Source organism: Leptodactylus fuscus, chromosome 6 (genome assembly GCF_031893055.1).
Source record: "Leptodactylus fuscus isolate aLepFus1 chromosome 6, aLepFus1.hap2, whole genome shotgun sequence".
Taxonomy (NCBI): Eukaryota; Metazoa; Chordata; class Amphibia; order Anura; family Leptodactylidae; genus Leptodactylus; species Leptodactylus fuscus.
The window spans coordinates 38,056,739-38,074,946 of NC_134270.1; the positions used below are offsets into that span (position 1 = coordinate 38,056,739).

General features: G+C 45.4%; 1 protein-coding gene across 1 annotated transcript; it reads left to right on the forward strand.

Annotated features, from left to right (window-relative positions):
• The first annotated feature begins 17,231 nt into the window (after positions 1 to 17,231).
• On the forward strand, positions 17,232 to 17,795 carry LOC142209972 (T-box transcription factor T-like). The gene has a single exon (XM_075279006.1). The coding sequence runs from the start codon at positions 17,232 to 17,234 to the stop codon at positions 17,793 to 17,795; it is 564 nt and encodes a 187-aa protein (XP_075135107.1).
• Positions 17,796 to 18,208: the final 413 nt, after the last annotated feature.

The window sequence follows — 18,208 nt, forward strand, 5'->3', positions numbered from 1 at the left end:
CATGGTGGAGGGAGCCTCTAATTAGCCCAGTTTGGACCAATTAATTGTGGAGGGAGCCTCTAACCAGCCCAGTTTGGACCAATTAATGGTGGAGGGAGCCTCTAACCACCCCAGTTTGGACCAATTCATGGTGGAGGGAGCCTCTAACCACCCCAGTTTGGACCAATTCATGGTGGAGGGAGCCTCTAAACAGCCCAGTTTGGGCAAATTCATGGTGGAGGGAGCCTCTAACCAGCAGAGTTGGGGGAAATCAGGGTGGAGGGAGCCTAGTATTAGCAGAATTGTGCAACGCTTATGGTGGATGAGTATGAGGATGCGGAGGAATTGGAGAGGTTGAGTACAGACATGGAGTTTCATGTTGGGGTGCTTTACACAGGTGGGCACAAAAATGACGGCTCTACCCAGTGGTGGTTCATTTTTATCAAAGTGAGCCGGTCGGCACTCTCAGCTGACAGACGGGTGCGCTTGTCAGTGATGATGCCACCGGCTGCACTGAACACCCTCTCAGATAGGACGCTGGCGGCAGGACAGGACAGCACCTCCAAGGCATATAGGGCAAGTTCAAGCCACAGGTCCAACTTCGACACCCAATACGTGTAGGGCGCAGAGGGGTCGGAGAGGACAGGGCTGTGGTCGGAAAGGTATTCCCGCAACATGCGCCTATACTTCTCACGCCTGGTGACACTAGGACCCTCCGTGGCGGCACTTTGGCGAGGGGGTGCCATCAAGGTGTCCCAGACCTTAGACAGTGTGCCCCTCGTTTGTGTGGACCGGTGAGAACTTGGTTGCCTACTGGAGGAACTGCCCTCCCTGCCGCCAACGTCACATGCTGGAAACATCTCCATCATATTCTGCACCAATTGCCTGTGGCAAGCATTGATGCGATTGGCCCTCCCCTCTACCGGAATAAAAGACGAGATGTTGTTTTTATACCGGGGGTCAAGGATAGCAAAGATCCAGTACTGGTTGTCCTCCATGATTTTGACAATACGCTTGTCGGTTGTAAAGCACCCCAACATGAACTCAGCCATGTCTGCCACAGTGTTAGTTGGCATGACTCCTCTGGCCCCACCGGAAAGTTCAATCTCCATTTCCTCCTCATCCTCCATGTCTACCCATCCGCGCTGCAACAATGGGACGATTCGAAGTTGCCCGGAAGCCTCCTGTATCACCATCACATCATCGGACAACTCTTCTTCCTCCTCCTCCTCCTCCTCCTCCTCCATTAAACGCAGTGAAGCGGACAGATGTGTGGACCTACTCTCCAGCTGTGACGGATCGGATGCTATCCCTAACTCCTCTGTGTGATCTGAGTTATCCCTGATGTCAATCAGGGATTCTCTCAGAACACACAAGAGCGGGATTGTAAGGCTCACCATCGCATCCTCAGAGCTCACCCTCCTTGTGGACTCCTCAAAGACCCGTAGGATGTCACAAAGGTCTCTCATCCATGGCCACTCATGGATGTGAAACTGAGGCAGCTGACTTTGTGGCACCCTAGGGTTTTGTAGCTGGTATTCCATCAAAGGTCTCTGCTGCTCAACCACTCTATTCAACATCTGAAACGTTGAGTTCCAGCGTGTGGGGACGTCGCACAAAAGCCGGTGTTGTGGCACATGCAGGCGTTGCTGGAGAGATTTTAAGCTAGCAGCGGCTACTGTCGACTTGCGAAAGTGGGCGCACATGCGCCGCACTTTCACCAGTAGCTCTGGAACATTGGGGTAGCTCTTTAGGAAACGTTGCACCACTAGGTTGAAGACGTGGGCCAGGCATGGAACATGTTGGAGTCCGGCAAGCTCCAGAGCTGCTACCAGGTTCCGGCCGTTATCACAAACGACCATGCCTGGGCCCAGGTGCAGCGGCTCAAACCATATTGCCGTCTCATCGAGGAGGGCATCCCTCACCTCGGAGGCAGTGTGCTGTCTGTCCCCCAAGCTGATCAGCTTCAGCACAGCCTGCTGACGTCTACCAACGCCAGTGCTGCAACGTTTCCAACTCGTAGCTGGGGTCAATCTAACAGCGGAGGAGGAGGCGGTGGCGGAGGAGGAGGCGGTGGTGGAGGAGGAGGCGGTAGAGGAGGAGGAGGAGGAGGGGGGTGTTCTTCTCGTGTCCCTGCCAGGAATGTTAGGCGGGGAGACGAGGTACACCGGGCCAGTTTGGGAAGCAGTCCCAGCCTCAACTACATTCACCCAGTGTGCCGTCAGTGAAATGTAGCGTCCCTGTCCGCATGCACTTGTCCACGCGTCGGTGGTCAAGTGGACCTTTGTGCAAAGCGCGGAACTAAGGGCCCGCCTGATGTTGAGTGACACGTGCTGGTGCAAGGCGGGGACGGCACACCGGGAGAAGTAGTGACGGCTAGGGACGGCATAGCGAGGTGCCGCAGTTGCCATCAGGTCCAGGAAGGCGGGAGTTTCAACAAGCCGGAACGCCAACATCTCCTGGGCCAGCAGTTTAGCGATGTTGGCGTTCAAGGCTTGCGCGTGTGGGTGGTTAGCAGTGTATTTCTGCCGCCGCTCCAATGTCTGAGAGATGGTGGGTTGTTGTAAAGAAACGCCTGATGGTGCCTTTGATGGTGCAGGAGAAGGAGATAAGACAGGACCAGGGGAGGATGAGGTAGAAGTCAACAAAGTGGCGGAGGCAGATGAAGTGGTGTCCTGGCTCGTCCTCTGGAGTACATCGCCAGCACAGTCAGCAGTGGCAGTGGCAGAGGCAGAGGCAGAGGCAGTGGCAGTGGCGTGAACGGCAGTCGGCCTTTGTCCTGCCGTTGCTGCCTGCCACTGATTCCAGTGCTTGGATTCCAAATGACGGCGCATTGAAGTGGTGGACAGGTTGCTCTTCTCAGAGCCCCTAATCAATTTCGAGAGGCAAATTGTGCAGACAACACTATATCTGTCCTCGGCGCATTCCTTGAAAAAACTCCACACCTTCGAGAAACGTGCCCTCGAGGTGGGAGTTTTTCGGGGCTGGGTACGAACTGGAACATCTTGGGAGATTCCGGGTGTGGCCTGGCTTCGCCTAAGCTGCTGACCTCTGCCTCTGCCTCTAGCTACCCTTTTTGGTGCTGCACCTGCCTCAACATCCACACTACTTTCCCCGCTTGACATCCCCCCTGTCCAGGTCGGGTCAGTGTCCTCATCATCCACCACTTCCTCTTCCAACTCCTGTCTCATCTCCTCCTCCCGCACAATGCGCCGGTCAACTGGATGCCCTGACGGCAACTGCGTCACATCATCGTCGATGAGGGTGGGTTGCTGGTCATCCACCACCAAATCGAACGGAGATGGAGGAGACTCTAGTGTTTGAGCATCTGGATACAGATGCTCCTCTGTTAGGTTCGTGGAATCGTGACGTGGAGAGGCAGGTTGAGGGACAATGAAAGGAGCGGAGAACAGCTCTGGGGAGCAGGGACAGTTTGGGTTATTGTTCTGTAAAGCTTCGGAATTTTGGGAGGAAGGAAGACAAGACTGTTGGGTAATAGGAGGAGAGGAGGCAGAGTCTGACTGGCTGCTGGACAATGTGCTGTAAGCGTTCTCTGACAGCCATTGCAAGACCTGTTCCTGGTTCTCGGGCCTACTAAGGTTTGTACCCTGCAGTTTAGTTAATGTGGCAAGCAACCCTGGCACTGTGGAGTGGCGCAATGCTTGCTGCCCCACAGGAGTAGGCACGGGACGCCCTGTGGCTTCACTGCTACCTTGCTCCCCAGAACCATTCCCCCGACCTCGCCCACGGCCTCGTCCACGTCCCTTTCCGGGAGCCTTGCGCATTTTGAATTCCTAGTTAGAAATTGGCACTGTATACCAGTAGTAAAAATTGTGGGTGCACGTAACCCCAATATATTCTTTGAATTCCCAGTCAGAAACTGGCACTATATGGCAGTAGCAAGAAATGAGGGTATTTGTATTCCCAATATACTCTTTGAATTCCCAGTCAGACAATGGCACTGTATACCAGTAGTAAAAATTGTGGGTGCACGTAACCCCAATATATTCTTTGAATTCCCAGTCAGACACTGGCACTATATGGCAGTAGCAAGAAATGAGGGTATTTGTATTCCCAATATATTCTTTGAATTCCCAGTCAGACAATGGCACTGTATACCAGTAGTAAAAATTGTGGGTGCACGTAACCCCAATATATTCTTTGAATTACCAGTCAGAAACTGGCACTATATGGCAGTAGCAAGAAATGAGGGTATTTATAACCCCAATATATTCTTTGAATTCCCAGTCAGACAATGGCACTGTATACCAGTAGTAAAAATTGTGGGTGCACGTAACCCCAATATATTCTTTGAATTCCCAGTCAGAAACTGGCACTATATGGCAGTAGCAAGAAATGAGGGTATTTATAACCCCAATATATTCTTTGAATTCCCAGTCAGACAATGGCACTGTATACCAGTAGTAAAAATTGTGGGTGCACGTAACCCCAATATATTCTTTGAATTCCCAGTCAGAAACTGGCACTATATGGCAGTAGCAAGAAATGAGGGTATTTGTATTCCCAATATACTCTTTGAATTCCCAGTCAGACAATGGCACTGTATACCAGTAGTAAAAATTGTGGGTGCACGTAACCCCAATATATTCTTTGAATTCCCAGTCAGACACTGGCACTATATGGCAGTAGCAAGAAATGAGGGTATTTGTATTCCCAATATACTCTTTGAATTCCCAGTCAGACAATGGCACTGTATACCAGTAGTAAAAATTGTGGGTGCACGTAACCCCAATATATTCTTTGAATTCCCAGTCAGAAACTGGCACTATATGGCAGTAGCAAGAAATGAGGGTATTTGTATTCCCAATATACTCTTTGAATTCCCAGTCAGACAATGGCACTGTATACCAGTAGTAAAAATTGTGGGTGCACGTAACCCCAATATATTCTTTGAATTCCCAGTCAGACACTGGCACTATATGGCAGTAGCAAGAAATGAGGGTATTTGTATTCCCAATATACTCTTTGAATTCCCAGTCAGACAATGGCACTGTATACCAGTAGTAAAAATTGTGGGTGCACGTAACCCCAATATATTCTTTGAATTCCCAGTCAGACACTGGCACTATATGGCAGTAGCAAGAAATGAGGGTATTTGTATTCCCAATATACTCTTTGAATTCCCAGTCAGACAATGGCACTGTATACCAGTAGTAAAAATTGTGGGTGCACGTAACCCCAATATATTCTTTGAATTACCAGTCAGAAACTGGCACTATATGGCAGTAGCAAGAAATGAGGGTATTTATAACCCCAATATATTCTTTGAATTCCCAGTCAGACAATGGCACTGTATACCAGTAGTAAAAATTGTGGGTGCACGTAACCCCAATATATTCTTTGAATTCCCAGTCAGAAACTGGCACTATATGGCAGTAGCAAGAAATGAGGGTATTTGTATTCCCAATATACTCTTTGAATTCCCAGTCAGACAATGGCACTGTATACCAGTAGTAAAAATTGTGGGTGCACGTAACCCCAATATATTCTTTGAATTCCCAGTCAGAAACTGGCACTATATGGCAGTAGCAAGAAATGAGGGTATTTGTATTCCCAATATACTCTTTGAATTCCCAGTCAGACAATGGCACTGTATACCAGTAGTAAAAATTGTGGGTGCACGTAACCCCAATATATTCTTTGAATTCCCAGTCAGACACTGGCACTATATGGCAGTAGCAAGAAATGAGGGTATTTGTATTCCCAATATACTCTTTGAATTCCCAGTCAGACAATGGCACTGTATACCAGTAGTAAAAATTGTGGGTGCACGTAACCCCAATATATTCTTTGAATTACCAGTCAGAAACTGGCACTATATGGCAGTAGCAAGAAATGAGGGTATTTATAACCCCAATATATTCTTTGAATTCCCAGTCAGACAATGGCACTGTATACCAGTAGTAAAAATTGTGGGTGCACGTAACCCCAATATATTCTTTGAATTCCCAGTCAGAAACTGGCACTATATGGCAGTAGCAAGAAATGAGGGTATTTGTATTCCCAATATACTCTTTGAATTCCCAGTCAGACAATGGCACTGTATACCAGTAGTAAAAATTGTGGGTGCACGTAACCCCAATATATTCTTTGAATTCCCAGTCAGACACTGGCACTATATGGCAGTAGCAAGAAATGAGGGTATTTGTATTCCCAATATACTCTTTGAATTCCCAGTCAGACAATGGCACTGTATACCAGTAGTAAAAATTGTGGGTGCACGTAACCCCAATATATTCTTTGAATTACCAGTCAGAAACTGGCACTATATGGCAGTAGCAAGAAATGAGGGTATTTATAACCCCAATATATTCTTTGAATTCCCAGTCAGACAATGGCACTGTATACCAGTAGTAAAAATTGTGGGTGCACGTAACCCCAATATATTCTTTGAATTCCCAGTCAGAAACTGGCACTATATGGCAGTAGCAAGAAATGAGGGTATTTGTATTCCCAATATACTCTTTGAATTCCCAGTCAGACAATGGCACTGTATACCAGTAGTAAAAATTGTGGGTGCACGTAACCCCAATATATTCTTTGAATTCCCAGTCAGACACTGGCACTATATGGCAGTAGCAAGAAATGAGGGTATTTGTATTCCCAATATATTCTTTGAATTCCCAGTCAGACAATGGCACTGTATACCAGTAGTAAAAATTGTGGGTGCACGTAACCCCAATATATTCTTTGAATTACCAGTCAGAAACTGGCACTATATGGCAGTAGCAAGAAATGAGGGTATTTGTATTCCCAATATATTCTTTGAATTCCCAGTCAGACAATGGCACTGTATACCAGTAGTAAAAATTGTGGGTGTATATAGCCCCAATTCTATTGCTAGGGGACTTGCAGGGTATTTCTGGGGTGAAGGTGGGGGGGCACACCGTTGGAACGGGTATCGGGGTATATATCGGGTATACGGGAATACACTGACAGTGTATTCCATTCAGGATCCTGGGAAAGCTGGGTTGCGGCGATTGAGCCCGTCAGTGCCACGTTACACTGACAAGCTTCTCCCTGGAATTTAGCTCTTACAAGAGCTGTTGGTTGTCTTCTCCTTCCTATCCTAGCCTGTCCCTGCCTACCCAGAATCTAAGCCCTAGCTAGCTGGACGGAAACCTCCGTCCTCGGTGAATTGCAAGCTCAGAATGACGCGAAGCTGGGCGTCGCTGTTCTTTTAAATTAGAGGTCACATGTTTTCGGCAGCCAATGGGTTTTGCCTACTTTTTTCAACGTCACCGGTGTCGTAGTTCCTGTCCCACCTACCCTGCGCTGTTATTGGAGCAAAAAAGGCGCCAGGGAAGGTGGGAGGGGAATCGAGTAATGGCGCACTTTACCACGCGGTGTTCGATTCGATTCGAACATGCCGAACAGCCTAATATCCGATCGAACATGAGTTCGATAGAACACTGTTCGCTCATCTCTAATGCCTTCGTCTTCTCCTCAATGTGTATATCACTGGAAAATAAACATAATGATGATTATCTAAAATTTATGACATTAATCCAATTCTAAAGACATTAAATATGATTTAAACAGCCAATACTGATACCAACATTACATATTAATATTTCTGTGCAGTCTTCGAATATTTCCATGGCAGACCCTACTCATCTAGTTGCTACAGATGCTCAGAAACTCTTACACTATATCTGAGATTTGCCTTGAGGGCTGACTGCAAGACTTTTTGACACTTTACTTTACAAGATTCCAATCAAAGTTTTTACCATTGTAACACATCACAATAATCTTACACAAAGTCAAATACTGGTTAGAAACCGCTTACACTATACAGTTCACTTATTATTAAACCATATATTCATAATTCTCCATACATTATACCAATGGTGTTACAATGTTACAATCTCACTTATAGCTGACAACTTAGCCACCTGCTGTCTCCCCTTCCCCCTTCTTGCTGACTCCTACCAAACCTGTATAACATGATACCTCTGCTGTGGATATACAGAGGACAATAGGAGGGGGGGGGGGGCTGACATTCATTGTGAATTATCCTGACCTCCATTAGAGACATACAGGAGCTTCTGATCTTTTTCTGCCATTTTTCCTTGCATAAATGCTTCAACAATCATGGTGTTTTTCAAAGCATTATAGACCTGATTTCACCCAGAATCTACTACCTTGGTGAGTGGTCTGCCACAATATACTTCAGCGGACTCTCCCTATATCTTTATCTAGTTACCACTCATATATAGTGCTAACATCACAATGCAGACCACATTTAACCCTTTAGCTGGACTGTGAGTGAGGGCTCACTATACAGTCCCTTATACTAAGGAAAATATACAAACACTGAATACCTTATTTCTGTAACCATTCCTTACTTAATGTTTATCCAACTATCCAACATCTTATCAGCAGTTTATCACCTCCTTTTCTAACTGCTCTTTCTTTAAACTATCTCTTGGGTTGATTTCCATACCAGCTGACTCTGCACTCCTCCCATTCTGTTTCTTCAATTAGAGCACATATCCCTTTGTAACTGATGCTCCTGTATCTGTCCTGCATGATCTAATCTCCATTGGTTCCCAAAATTTACTATCAAACAATCCTATCTTAGGAACCTCTGCTCTCTTAGGGATTATTTATTTATTTTTTTTTCTTTTTCTTTTTCTCGGGCGGCAACTTTTTCTCGCTCTCTCTCTCTATTAGTTCATATGGGGTGTACCCTTTCTCAGAGGGTCCCTTCCCCATACTAGCTGATGGCCAGTCAGCTGTGAGCTTCCCACCCCTCTAGGGCAATTAAGACAATAGAGGGTCACTCTTGACTACTCGAGGGTCATACATATTTCTCCCCAGGGTCACACAGATCACTCTGGGGGTCATACTGACCTCTTTTAGTGGGATCTCCCAAACAGTCACTCTGTTTTCACTGAACTAATCTCTAATGTACAAGTTTCCGGTATCTGTGCTCAAGGCAAAACCTATTCTGAACACCCCTGAATCTTTACACGTACTTGCGCGGATTCTACTCAGTCCTTAGTGCTTAAACAAGGACTTTTCAATCACTCAGTATTACGGATGGAGACTGACTCTCCCTTCTATGCCTCCCTATACACTTTATAACAGATGTATCAATCAAATCACAGCATGGACAGTATACAAAGAATGAGGTATAACATTTCCCACCCCCTTTACAGACAATATATTATTTTAGGTTCTTTGCAAAAAGCTTGAGCTATCTATATAAGGAACATATGTGTTTACTAGAGATGAGCGAACACTAAAATGTTCGAGGTTCGAAATTCGATTCGAACAGCCGCTCACTGTTCGAGTGTTCGAATGGGTTTCGAACCCCATTATAGTCTATGGGGAACATAAACTCGTTAAGGGGGAAACCCAAATTCGTGTCTGGAGGGTCACCAAGTCCACTATGACACCCCAGGAAATGATACCAACACCCTGGAATGACACTGGGACAGCAGGGGAAGCATGTCTGGGGGCATAAAAGTCACTTTATTTCATGGAAATCCCTGTCAGTTTGCGATTTTCGCAAGCTAACTTTTCCCCATAGAAATGCATTGGCCAGTGCTGATTGGCCAAAGTACGGAACTCGACCAATCAGCGCTGGCTCTGCTGGAGGAGGCGGAGTCTAAGATCGCTCCACACCAGTCTCCATTCAGGTCCGACCTTAGACTCCGCCTCCTCCGGCAGAGCCAGCGCTGATTGGCCGAAGGCTGGCCAATGCATTCCTATGCGAATGCAGACTTAGCAGTGCTGAGTCAGTTTTGCTCAACTACACATCTGATGCACACTCGGCACTGCTACATCAGATGTAGCAATCTGATGTAGCAGAGCCGAGGGTGCACTAGAACCCCTGTGCAAACTCAGTTCACGCTAATAGAATGCATTGGCCAGCGCTGATTGGCCAATGCATTCTATTAGCCCGATGAAGTAGAGCTGAATGTGTGTGCTAAGCACACACATTCAGCACTGCTTCATCAAGCCAATACAATGCATTAGCCAGTGCTGATTGGCCAGAGTACGGAATTCGGCCAATCAGCGCTGGCCAATGCATTCTATTAGCCCGATGAAGTAGAGCTGAATGTGTGTGCTAAGCACACACATTCAGCACTGCTTCATCAAGCCAATACAATGCATTAGCCAGTGCTGATTGGCCAGAGTACGGAATTCGGCCAATCAGCGCTGGCTCTGCTGGAGGAGGCGGAGTCTAAGGTCGGACCTGAATGGAGACTGGTGTGGAGCGATCTTAGACTCCGCCTCCTCCAGCAGAGCCAGCGCTGATTGGCCGAATTCCGTACTCTGGCCAATCAGCACTGGCTAATGCATTGTATTGGCGTGATGAAGCAGTGCTGAATGTGTGTGCTTAGCACACACATTCAGCTCTACTTCATCGGGCTAATAGAATGCATTGGCCAGCGCTGATTGGCCGAATTCCGTACTCTGGCCAATCAGTGCTGGCCAATGCATTCTATTAGCTTGATGAAGCAGAGTGTGCACAAGGGTTCAAGCGCACCCTCGGCTCTGATGTAGCAGAGCCGAGGCTGCACAAGGGTTCAAGCGCACCCTCGGCTCTGATGTAGGAGAGCCGAGGGTGCACTTGAACCCTTGTGCACCCTCAGCTCTGCTACATCAGAGCCGAGGGTGCGCTTGAACCCTTGTGCACACTCTGCTTCATCAAGCTAATAGAATGCATTGGCCAGCGCTGATTGGCCAATGTATTCTATTAGCCCGATGAAGTAGAGCTGAATGTGTGTGCTAAGCACACACATTCAGCTCTACTTCATCGGGCTAATAGAATGCATTGGCCAGCGCTGATTGGCCAGAGTACGGAACTCGACCAATCAGCGCTGGCTCTGCTGGAGGAGGCGGAGTCTAAGATCGCTCCACACCAGTCTCCATTCAGGTCCGACCTTAGACTCCGCCTCCTCCAGCAGAGCCAGCGCTGATTGGCCGAATTCCGTACTCTGGCCAATCAGCACTGGCTAATGCATTGTATTGGCGTGATGAAGCAGTGCTGAATGTGTGTGCTTAGCACACACATTCAGCTCTACTTCATCGGGCTAATAGAATGCATTGGCCAATCAGCGCTGGCCAATGCATTCTATTAGCGTGAACTGAGTTTGCACAGGGGTTCTAGTGCACCCTCGGCTCTGCTACATCAGATTGCTACATCTGATGTAGCAGTGCCGAGTGTGCATCAGATGTGTAGTTGAGCAAAACTGACTCAGCACTGCTAAGTCTCTGCATTCGCATAGGAATGCATTGGCCAGCCTTCGGCCAATCAGCGCTGGCTCTGCCGGAGGAGGCGGAGTCTAAGGTCGGACCTGAATGGAGACTGGTGTGGAGCGATCTTAGACTCCGCCTCCTCCAGCAGAGCCAGCGCTGATTGGTCGAGTTCCGTACTCTGGCCAATCAGCGCTGGCCAATGCATTCTATTAGCCCGATGAAGTAGAGCTGAATGTGTGTGCTTAGCACACACATTCAGCTCTACTTCATCAGGCTAATAGAATACATTGGCCAATCAGCGCTGGCCAATGCATTCTATTAGCTTGATGAAGCAGAGTGTGCACAAGGGTTCAAGCGCACCCTCGGCTCTGATGTAGCAGAGCTGAGGGTGCACAAGGGTTCAAGTGCACCCTCGGCTCTCCTACATCAGAGCCGAGGGTGCGCTTGAACCCTTGTGCAGCCTCGGCTCTGCTACATCAGAGCCGAGGGTGCGCTTGAACCCTTGTGCACACTCTGCTTCATCAAGCTAATAGAATGCATTGGCCAGCACTGATTGGCCAGAGTACGGAATTCGGCCAATCAGCGCTGGCCAATGCATCCCTATGGGAAAAAGTTTATCTCACAAAAATCACAATTACACACCCGATAGAGCCCCAAAAAGTTATTTTTAATAACATTCCCCCCTAAATAAAGGTTATCCCTAGCTATCCCTGCCTGTACAGCTATCCCTGTCTCATAGTCACAAAGTTCACATTCTCATATGACCCGGATTTGAAATCCACTATTCGTCTAAAATGGAGGTCACCTGATTTCGGCAGCCAATGACTTTTTCCAATTTTTTTCAATGCCCCCAGTGTCGTAGTTCCTGTCCCACCTCCCCTGCGCTGTTATTGGTGCAAAAAAGGCGCCAGGGAAGGTGGGAGGGGAATCGAATTTTGGCGCACTTTACCACGTGGTGTTCGATTCGATTCGAACATGGCGAACACCCTGATATCCGATCGAACATGTGTTCGATAGAACACTGTTCGCTCATCTCTAGTGTTTACCTCACACTCGGACAGGAAAACAAAAGTTCTTAGAAACACAGATCAAACTGGTAAGATTAAAGTTCTTACCTTGCAGCGCTGACTTTGTTGGATCTGTATTTCCAAGCACTCCTGTAATCTGGTCGTCCGGGGGATCAGCAAACCGTCTCCTCATCTCTCAAGCCCCACGTTGGGCGCCAATTTCTGTCGGGGGAAAAACATAATACCCCAGAGATATGCTGTCTGTAAAGGAAAATTAATTAACAGGCCAAGATCGGCCTCCGCCATCTTAGCCTGGAGAACCACAAGACACATGGTGGTCGTGTATCAAAATGGATTCTGATTTATTGTTACAGAAAGTTAGCATTTATACAAACATAAGCAGGTTGGACTTTGACCCGATTGGTTATACATAAGCTGTGGCACATGACTATTGGATAAGTTCTGCATCTCATGATTACACTCCAACCTGGGATGATCTTTCTCATGACATACAGAAGAATTTACAATATTTATGTGTAAACCAACATCTTACACTAATTCTAGATGTATATATCACAGCACGAGAGATAATGATCACATGCTATCTGTCCAGTCCGGTTTGTGGCTAAGGGTCAACTGGTTATAGAACCTGTTATGAGATTCTCACCACAAACAGATAAGGAGTTACAACCCAACCATCAACATTCCACACACCTTATCCCCTAAAGGGGTCTCTTAAACTCTAAACAGACATCCTTATGAAGCTCATATAAGAAAAAGCTTACAAAATGGCTGACAGAATACAAGATGGAAGATGTGATCCTAACACTCACATCTTAAGGGCATCCTCACTGCACTCCCTATGATAACTCTTCTGGCCACCTGGGGGAATCATGCACCCTGGACTCACTGCTGAAACCCATTCAGAGGCCTGAGTGGTGACCCCATGGCACATGATTTAAGCCAGGAGGTATGCCAATGTTATGACTTTCGTGTAGCTTCATGACGTTGGCTCGCCCCTTGTTACCACTTTGTCTCAATCATAGGACTCAGCGGTGACCCTATGGTGCCGGATGTCACACAGGAGTCTAGGAGAGGCCAGAAGAGGGCCAGCACCAGACACATCGAAGATGCCAAGAAAAGGCATAGTGAGTATATAACTATTTATTATTTTATCACACCTCCTGAGGGCTTCTATGTATTATATTCTGGGGCAGTGGCGTAACTAAGGTCTTGTGGGCCCTGGTGCAATCTTTTGCCCAGGACCTCCTACTTCATCCCTACAGCAAATTCTTGACAGTGACGGTTACAGGTGCTAAGGAGTTTAATCCCGCTTAGTGTGGTTAGGGTAAAATGTGGGTCTCCTTGTCTTATGGGCCACATGGAAGCTGCAATCTCAATACTGATGCCAGTGCTTATGGGCCTCCTAAGGCTCCTGGCTCCGGTGCGACTGTCCCCTGAAGTTAAGCCCCAGTTCTGGGGTCTGAAGAGACCCCAGAGAACAATAATTTCACTTCCAGTTTGTGACACTTATTCAACCGAAGACGAATCTTTGGGCAAACTGTCTGAATCTAAAATTCTACCTTCTCAATTCAATACCATATCAAAGGAGAACTTTTGAACTGGTAAGGGTCTTCTGAATCAATCTATGTTAACCGCTTTTTCAATATGTAAATTAGCTTTCTGTCACAGTGGGGTTGTTGCCACTTATCTCTTAAGGAGCAATGGCACCACCTTCATTGCTCCAAAAATCTCATATTAATATTGAAAGTCAAAAAAGACAATATTTCTACAACATAGGCACTAGTTCGCAAAGGGAAAACACTGTTTGATTTGGGTTACCCTAACCTATCTGTTAGGCTAGGTTAATATGTTGTGTGACTCCCTTTAAAACTGGTCATCTTACCCCGCTGGTTTTAGGAAATGTTGAGCCTAGAGGAAAGGTGATTATAAGGTGATGTATATGTGTTATTAAGTAACCAGGTTTGTTCCTAATATTCTTTCCATTTTAAGTCTATAACAAAATGACCGAACTAGCCATGGACATCTAACGTCCCAGTCTATCGTTGCTCCTCAGGGACAGACGTTCTAAGGGGAGGACTTTTTTCTATACCATTTATTGATTTGCAACGTATATCAATGCTAAGAAAACATAGCTGTTAGTCAGTGATATGATACCATGGTGATGCAGTTGTGGTTATATTGCAATATTGCAAATCTTCTCACTTCTCACTCCAATACTTTTATAGCATAAGGTGTGAAGTGAAAGTAGAGAGAAACTTCAAAACCAGAAAGAGAAATAAAGAAGAGGAAATCGATTGCCAGTTAATGCCGCAGAGAGCAATTAAATACCCCCTCCTTTCGTAGCGGTGGCGTACGGTTTTAAGTGCAGGTGAAAATTTACACAGTTCCACTGTTAGGAGGCAGAGAGTTTAACTAAAGGGACAGATTTATCATCATAAAAAGTGAACGCTGGGGCTGAGAAATATATGTTGTGGAATCGCACGGCGAGTGAGAGGAGAAGGTAATACCGGAATGAACGTGGGAAAATAGAGGGGAGGGAGGGAGCGAGTGTACACAAAATTCAAGGCTTTTTTTTTTTGTGAATATATAAAAAATACTATCCAGCATTGTAGTACAACCTTCAGGGACAAGCTGCAGCTCTACGGCTTTATCAATGCAATATAACAATATAATGAAAGCAATAGGTTATTACAAAGTTAGGAGTATTTTCTGAAAATTCATTGGGCTCTCCGGGCACCGGTGTGAAGTATACTATATATATGTCGCTCCTTACCTTTCCTTTAGGCTAGATGTATCCCAAGGTGAGGGGTATGAGATGACCAGCTCTCAATAAAATTCTCCCTACCCCATTACTCGAACTGGTGACCCCTGACATGAAGAGTTCATCGATTCATGCTGCTTGGTTGGCACCAAATTCTTCCTTTCCCATCAGCATGGTGCAAGCTAAATCTGAATTCATCCGACTAGGCGATGTGTCTCCACTGAAGTAAAAACACTGTCTACCAATAAGTATTTGGACACCCATGCAAATGCAACCGAAGATATCTGCGGTCGTGATGTACGTCACGCCTTCTGCCGTTAAATATCGTGAAGGAAACAGCATTGGCCTTAGTCACATGCAAGATGCCATGAAGTGCAGAGTTGTCTAATTTCGAGAATTGTGGGGTACCACAGAAATGGTAGATTCTTAAAGGACATAGCAAATGAACTGATTTACCCAAAATTAACAGTGGCCTATGTGATTACAAAGTGGAAGGTGAACGGTGATTGTTGGAATGTCCCCGAGTCGGCAGACCCCCCGAAACTGCAGCCGTCCAAAATTGCTGAAAGAACTTCCCTGTCTTCTCCAAGCCAAATGGAATAAAATACAGCGAGCCATCATACAAGGACTTGTGGAAAGCAAGCCCTGGAGGGTTGAGGCTGTTATTGCCACTCGTGGAGGCTCTACCAACTATTGAATACGGATAAATGTTGTTTTGTATTCTACCGCAGGTGTCCAAATACTTATTGGTAGACAATGTAGTAATCATTCCCAAAATATGGGCCTGGTTCCATTCCTGTCTGTAGTTGTGGCACAGACTTGTCAAGTATATGGGATAATACAAGTCTTTTTGCCAATCCGTGAATATGGATGGCATATGATGGATACAATCCGGACTTGGTTCCTTGAGTTTATGGACAACAGAAAAAGATGGTCACATGCGAGGCCATAGACAGCAATGGCATGTTTCACACATCGTCGGTAGTAGGGGAGGGTGTCCCTATCTAAACTGTTTCTTGGAGAAGAACGTATATTAAAGTTGACCTGATTAATTTATTAGATTTACCCAACAATTTAGAAATTGTTATTTTTGGAATGAATTGGTCTAATACTACTTTAGGGGTATACCAAGACTAAAATATTGATGAGCTATGCTTATAATAGGCTGTGGTCTGACACCAAGAAACCCCACAGATTAGTTGATCAAAAAGGTAACTCAGGAAGGTCTCAGCCCCATGTTGTTATATGCAGCATTTTTAGAAGAACAGCCAAATAAAATGTTTCGTATTACTGCGCCAGCCAAGTGATTGAGATATAATTTAATATCATCCATACATTGCAGAAAAAAGAACATAAAATGCTGTAAAAATTTCAGTGGAAAAGGATGTGAATTCTATTTTTTTACGTGGGCTTTAATCTAAAACAGGATTCCCAGAATAAGATTGCATCAAAGGAAATATATTAAGTGTAGAATAACTGCTGAGGAAAATCTGTATAATTTTATACAGTTGAAGGTTTGTAAAAATTGTATCTAGTGTGGGCAATGCACTGTGAGATAGCAGGCTATAAGGACTTGAGATATTTGTATGGCAGCTTGCCAAGGATTGTGCAGATTGGACCAGTTGTAACAAATGCTCAGGCATGAGGAATATTAGGATATGTTCACATCGACAATTTTGGAACAAGCTTTGAGGTAGCTATCCACCTAAAAACTGCTTCAAAAACTCTTCTGTGGAGCCCAAAAAGACTAAATCTCAGGTTTCTGGAGTATGTGTGCTTATGGATTAGCCTTTGTGAGATGGTGAGAGGTAGAGTGCTGGAGTCCCACTATATCAGACCAAAATGTCTGACTTGTGTGGTCCAGGGCAGGTTTTGAATGGGCCTCAGCTCCAGCTGTGGGTACTGGGCTCATTACTAGGACCATAAAAGGCTGAAGAGCCTGCACTTTAGGTTAGATCCAGGGAGTGAGAAGAGGCATCTGGAACTGTCGTGAAACTCTGAGTTTTATGAGACTGTATTGTGCTAATTTGTTTGTTTGTATGTATGGCCAATAGTAAGCCACATGTATAGTTAGTTTATTGTTACTGCTTAGTTAAGAGCTCGGACGTGCAGGATTTTGTTTCCCACGCTCTTTGCCTGTTTTTTGTACAGTTAAGGCATTATTACTAATTAATTCCTAATTAGGAGGAATTAGTCTGGTCACTGCACTGTGCAATCTGACAACCATGAGTAGCAGTGGCTCTGAAAACTTTCCAAAAAGTTTACCATGCAGGACTGATCATCTACTTACAGCGGTAGAAAATGAGCTTCAAGAGGGTAGTGAGAAAGGAGATCCTACAGAAAGGGAACTTAAAGTTACCTTGGAAGAAACCGAGTTATGGAAACATTTCAAAGACCTGACAAATGAAATGATAGTCACCAAAAATGGCAGGAGAATGTTTCCTGTTTTAAAAATAAGTGTCACTGGTCTAGACCCAAATGCCATGTACTCCTTCTTGATGGATTTTGTAACCGCTGATAACAACCGATGGAAATATGTGAATGGAGAGTGGATGCCAGGTGGCAAACCAGAGCCACAGGCTCCAAGTTGCATTTATATTCACCCAGACTCGCCCAACTTTGGAGCTCACTGGATGAAAGTTCCAGTATCCTTCAGCAAGGTCAACTTGACCAATAAAATGAATGGAGAAGGACAGATTATGTTGAACTCATTGCACAAATATGAGCCTAGAATTCATATAGTACGTGTTGGGGGACCACAGAGAAACATCAAAATCAGGCATGTATAGCCAGATACAGAAGTAGAAAAAACTTGGTTAAAAAACCCTTTTGAATGCAATTGTCTTCCAAGGAAAAAATTATAAACAGGCACAGTCACATAAAATGTTCAGCAGGAAGCATGCTATAAATATATGTTTATATTCTCATTATCATTCTGTGAATTTCTGAATTGAAATCTCTTCATATAAAGACATTTTTAGTTCAATTCTATTTCCAAATACATCAAGAAAAAGAGTCCAGTCCTCACAACATAAGATAATGTTTGCCTTATTCAGACAAGAAAGGTTAATGGCCGCATTAATGGCAACGCCTAATGATGGAAATTACCAGTAATGGCATTCCAGTAACTAATATAGAGCACTGACAGGCAGATAACTTGGGTGATTTAGTTGCAAAAATTCTGTCATGAAGAGGCTAATCA

Coding starts and splice junctions, on each gene's coding strand:
- LOC142209972 (XM_075279006.1), top strand. CDS start 17,232: ATGAGTAGCAGTGGCTCTGAAAACTTTCCAAAAAGTTTACCATGCAGG.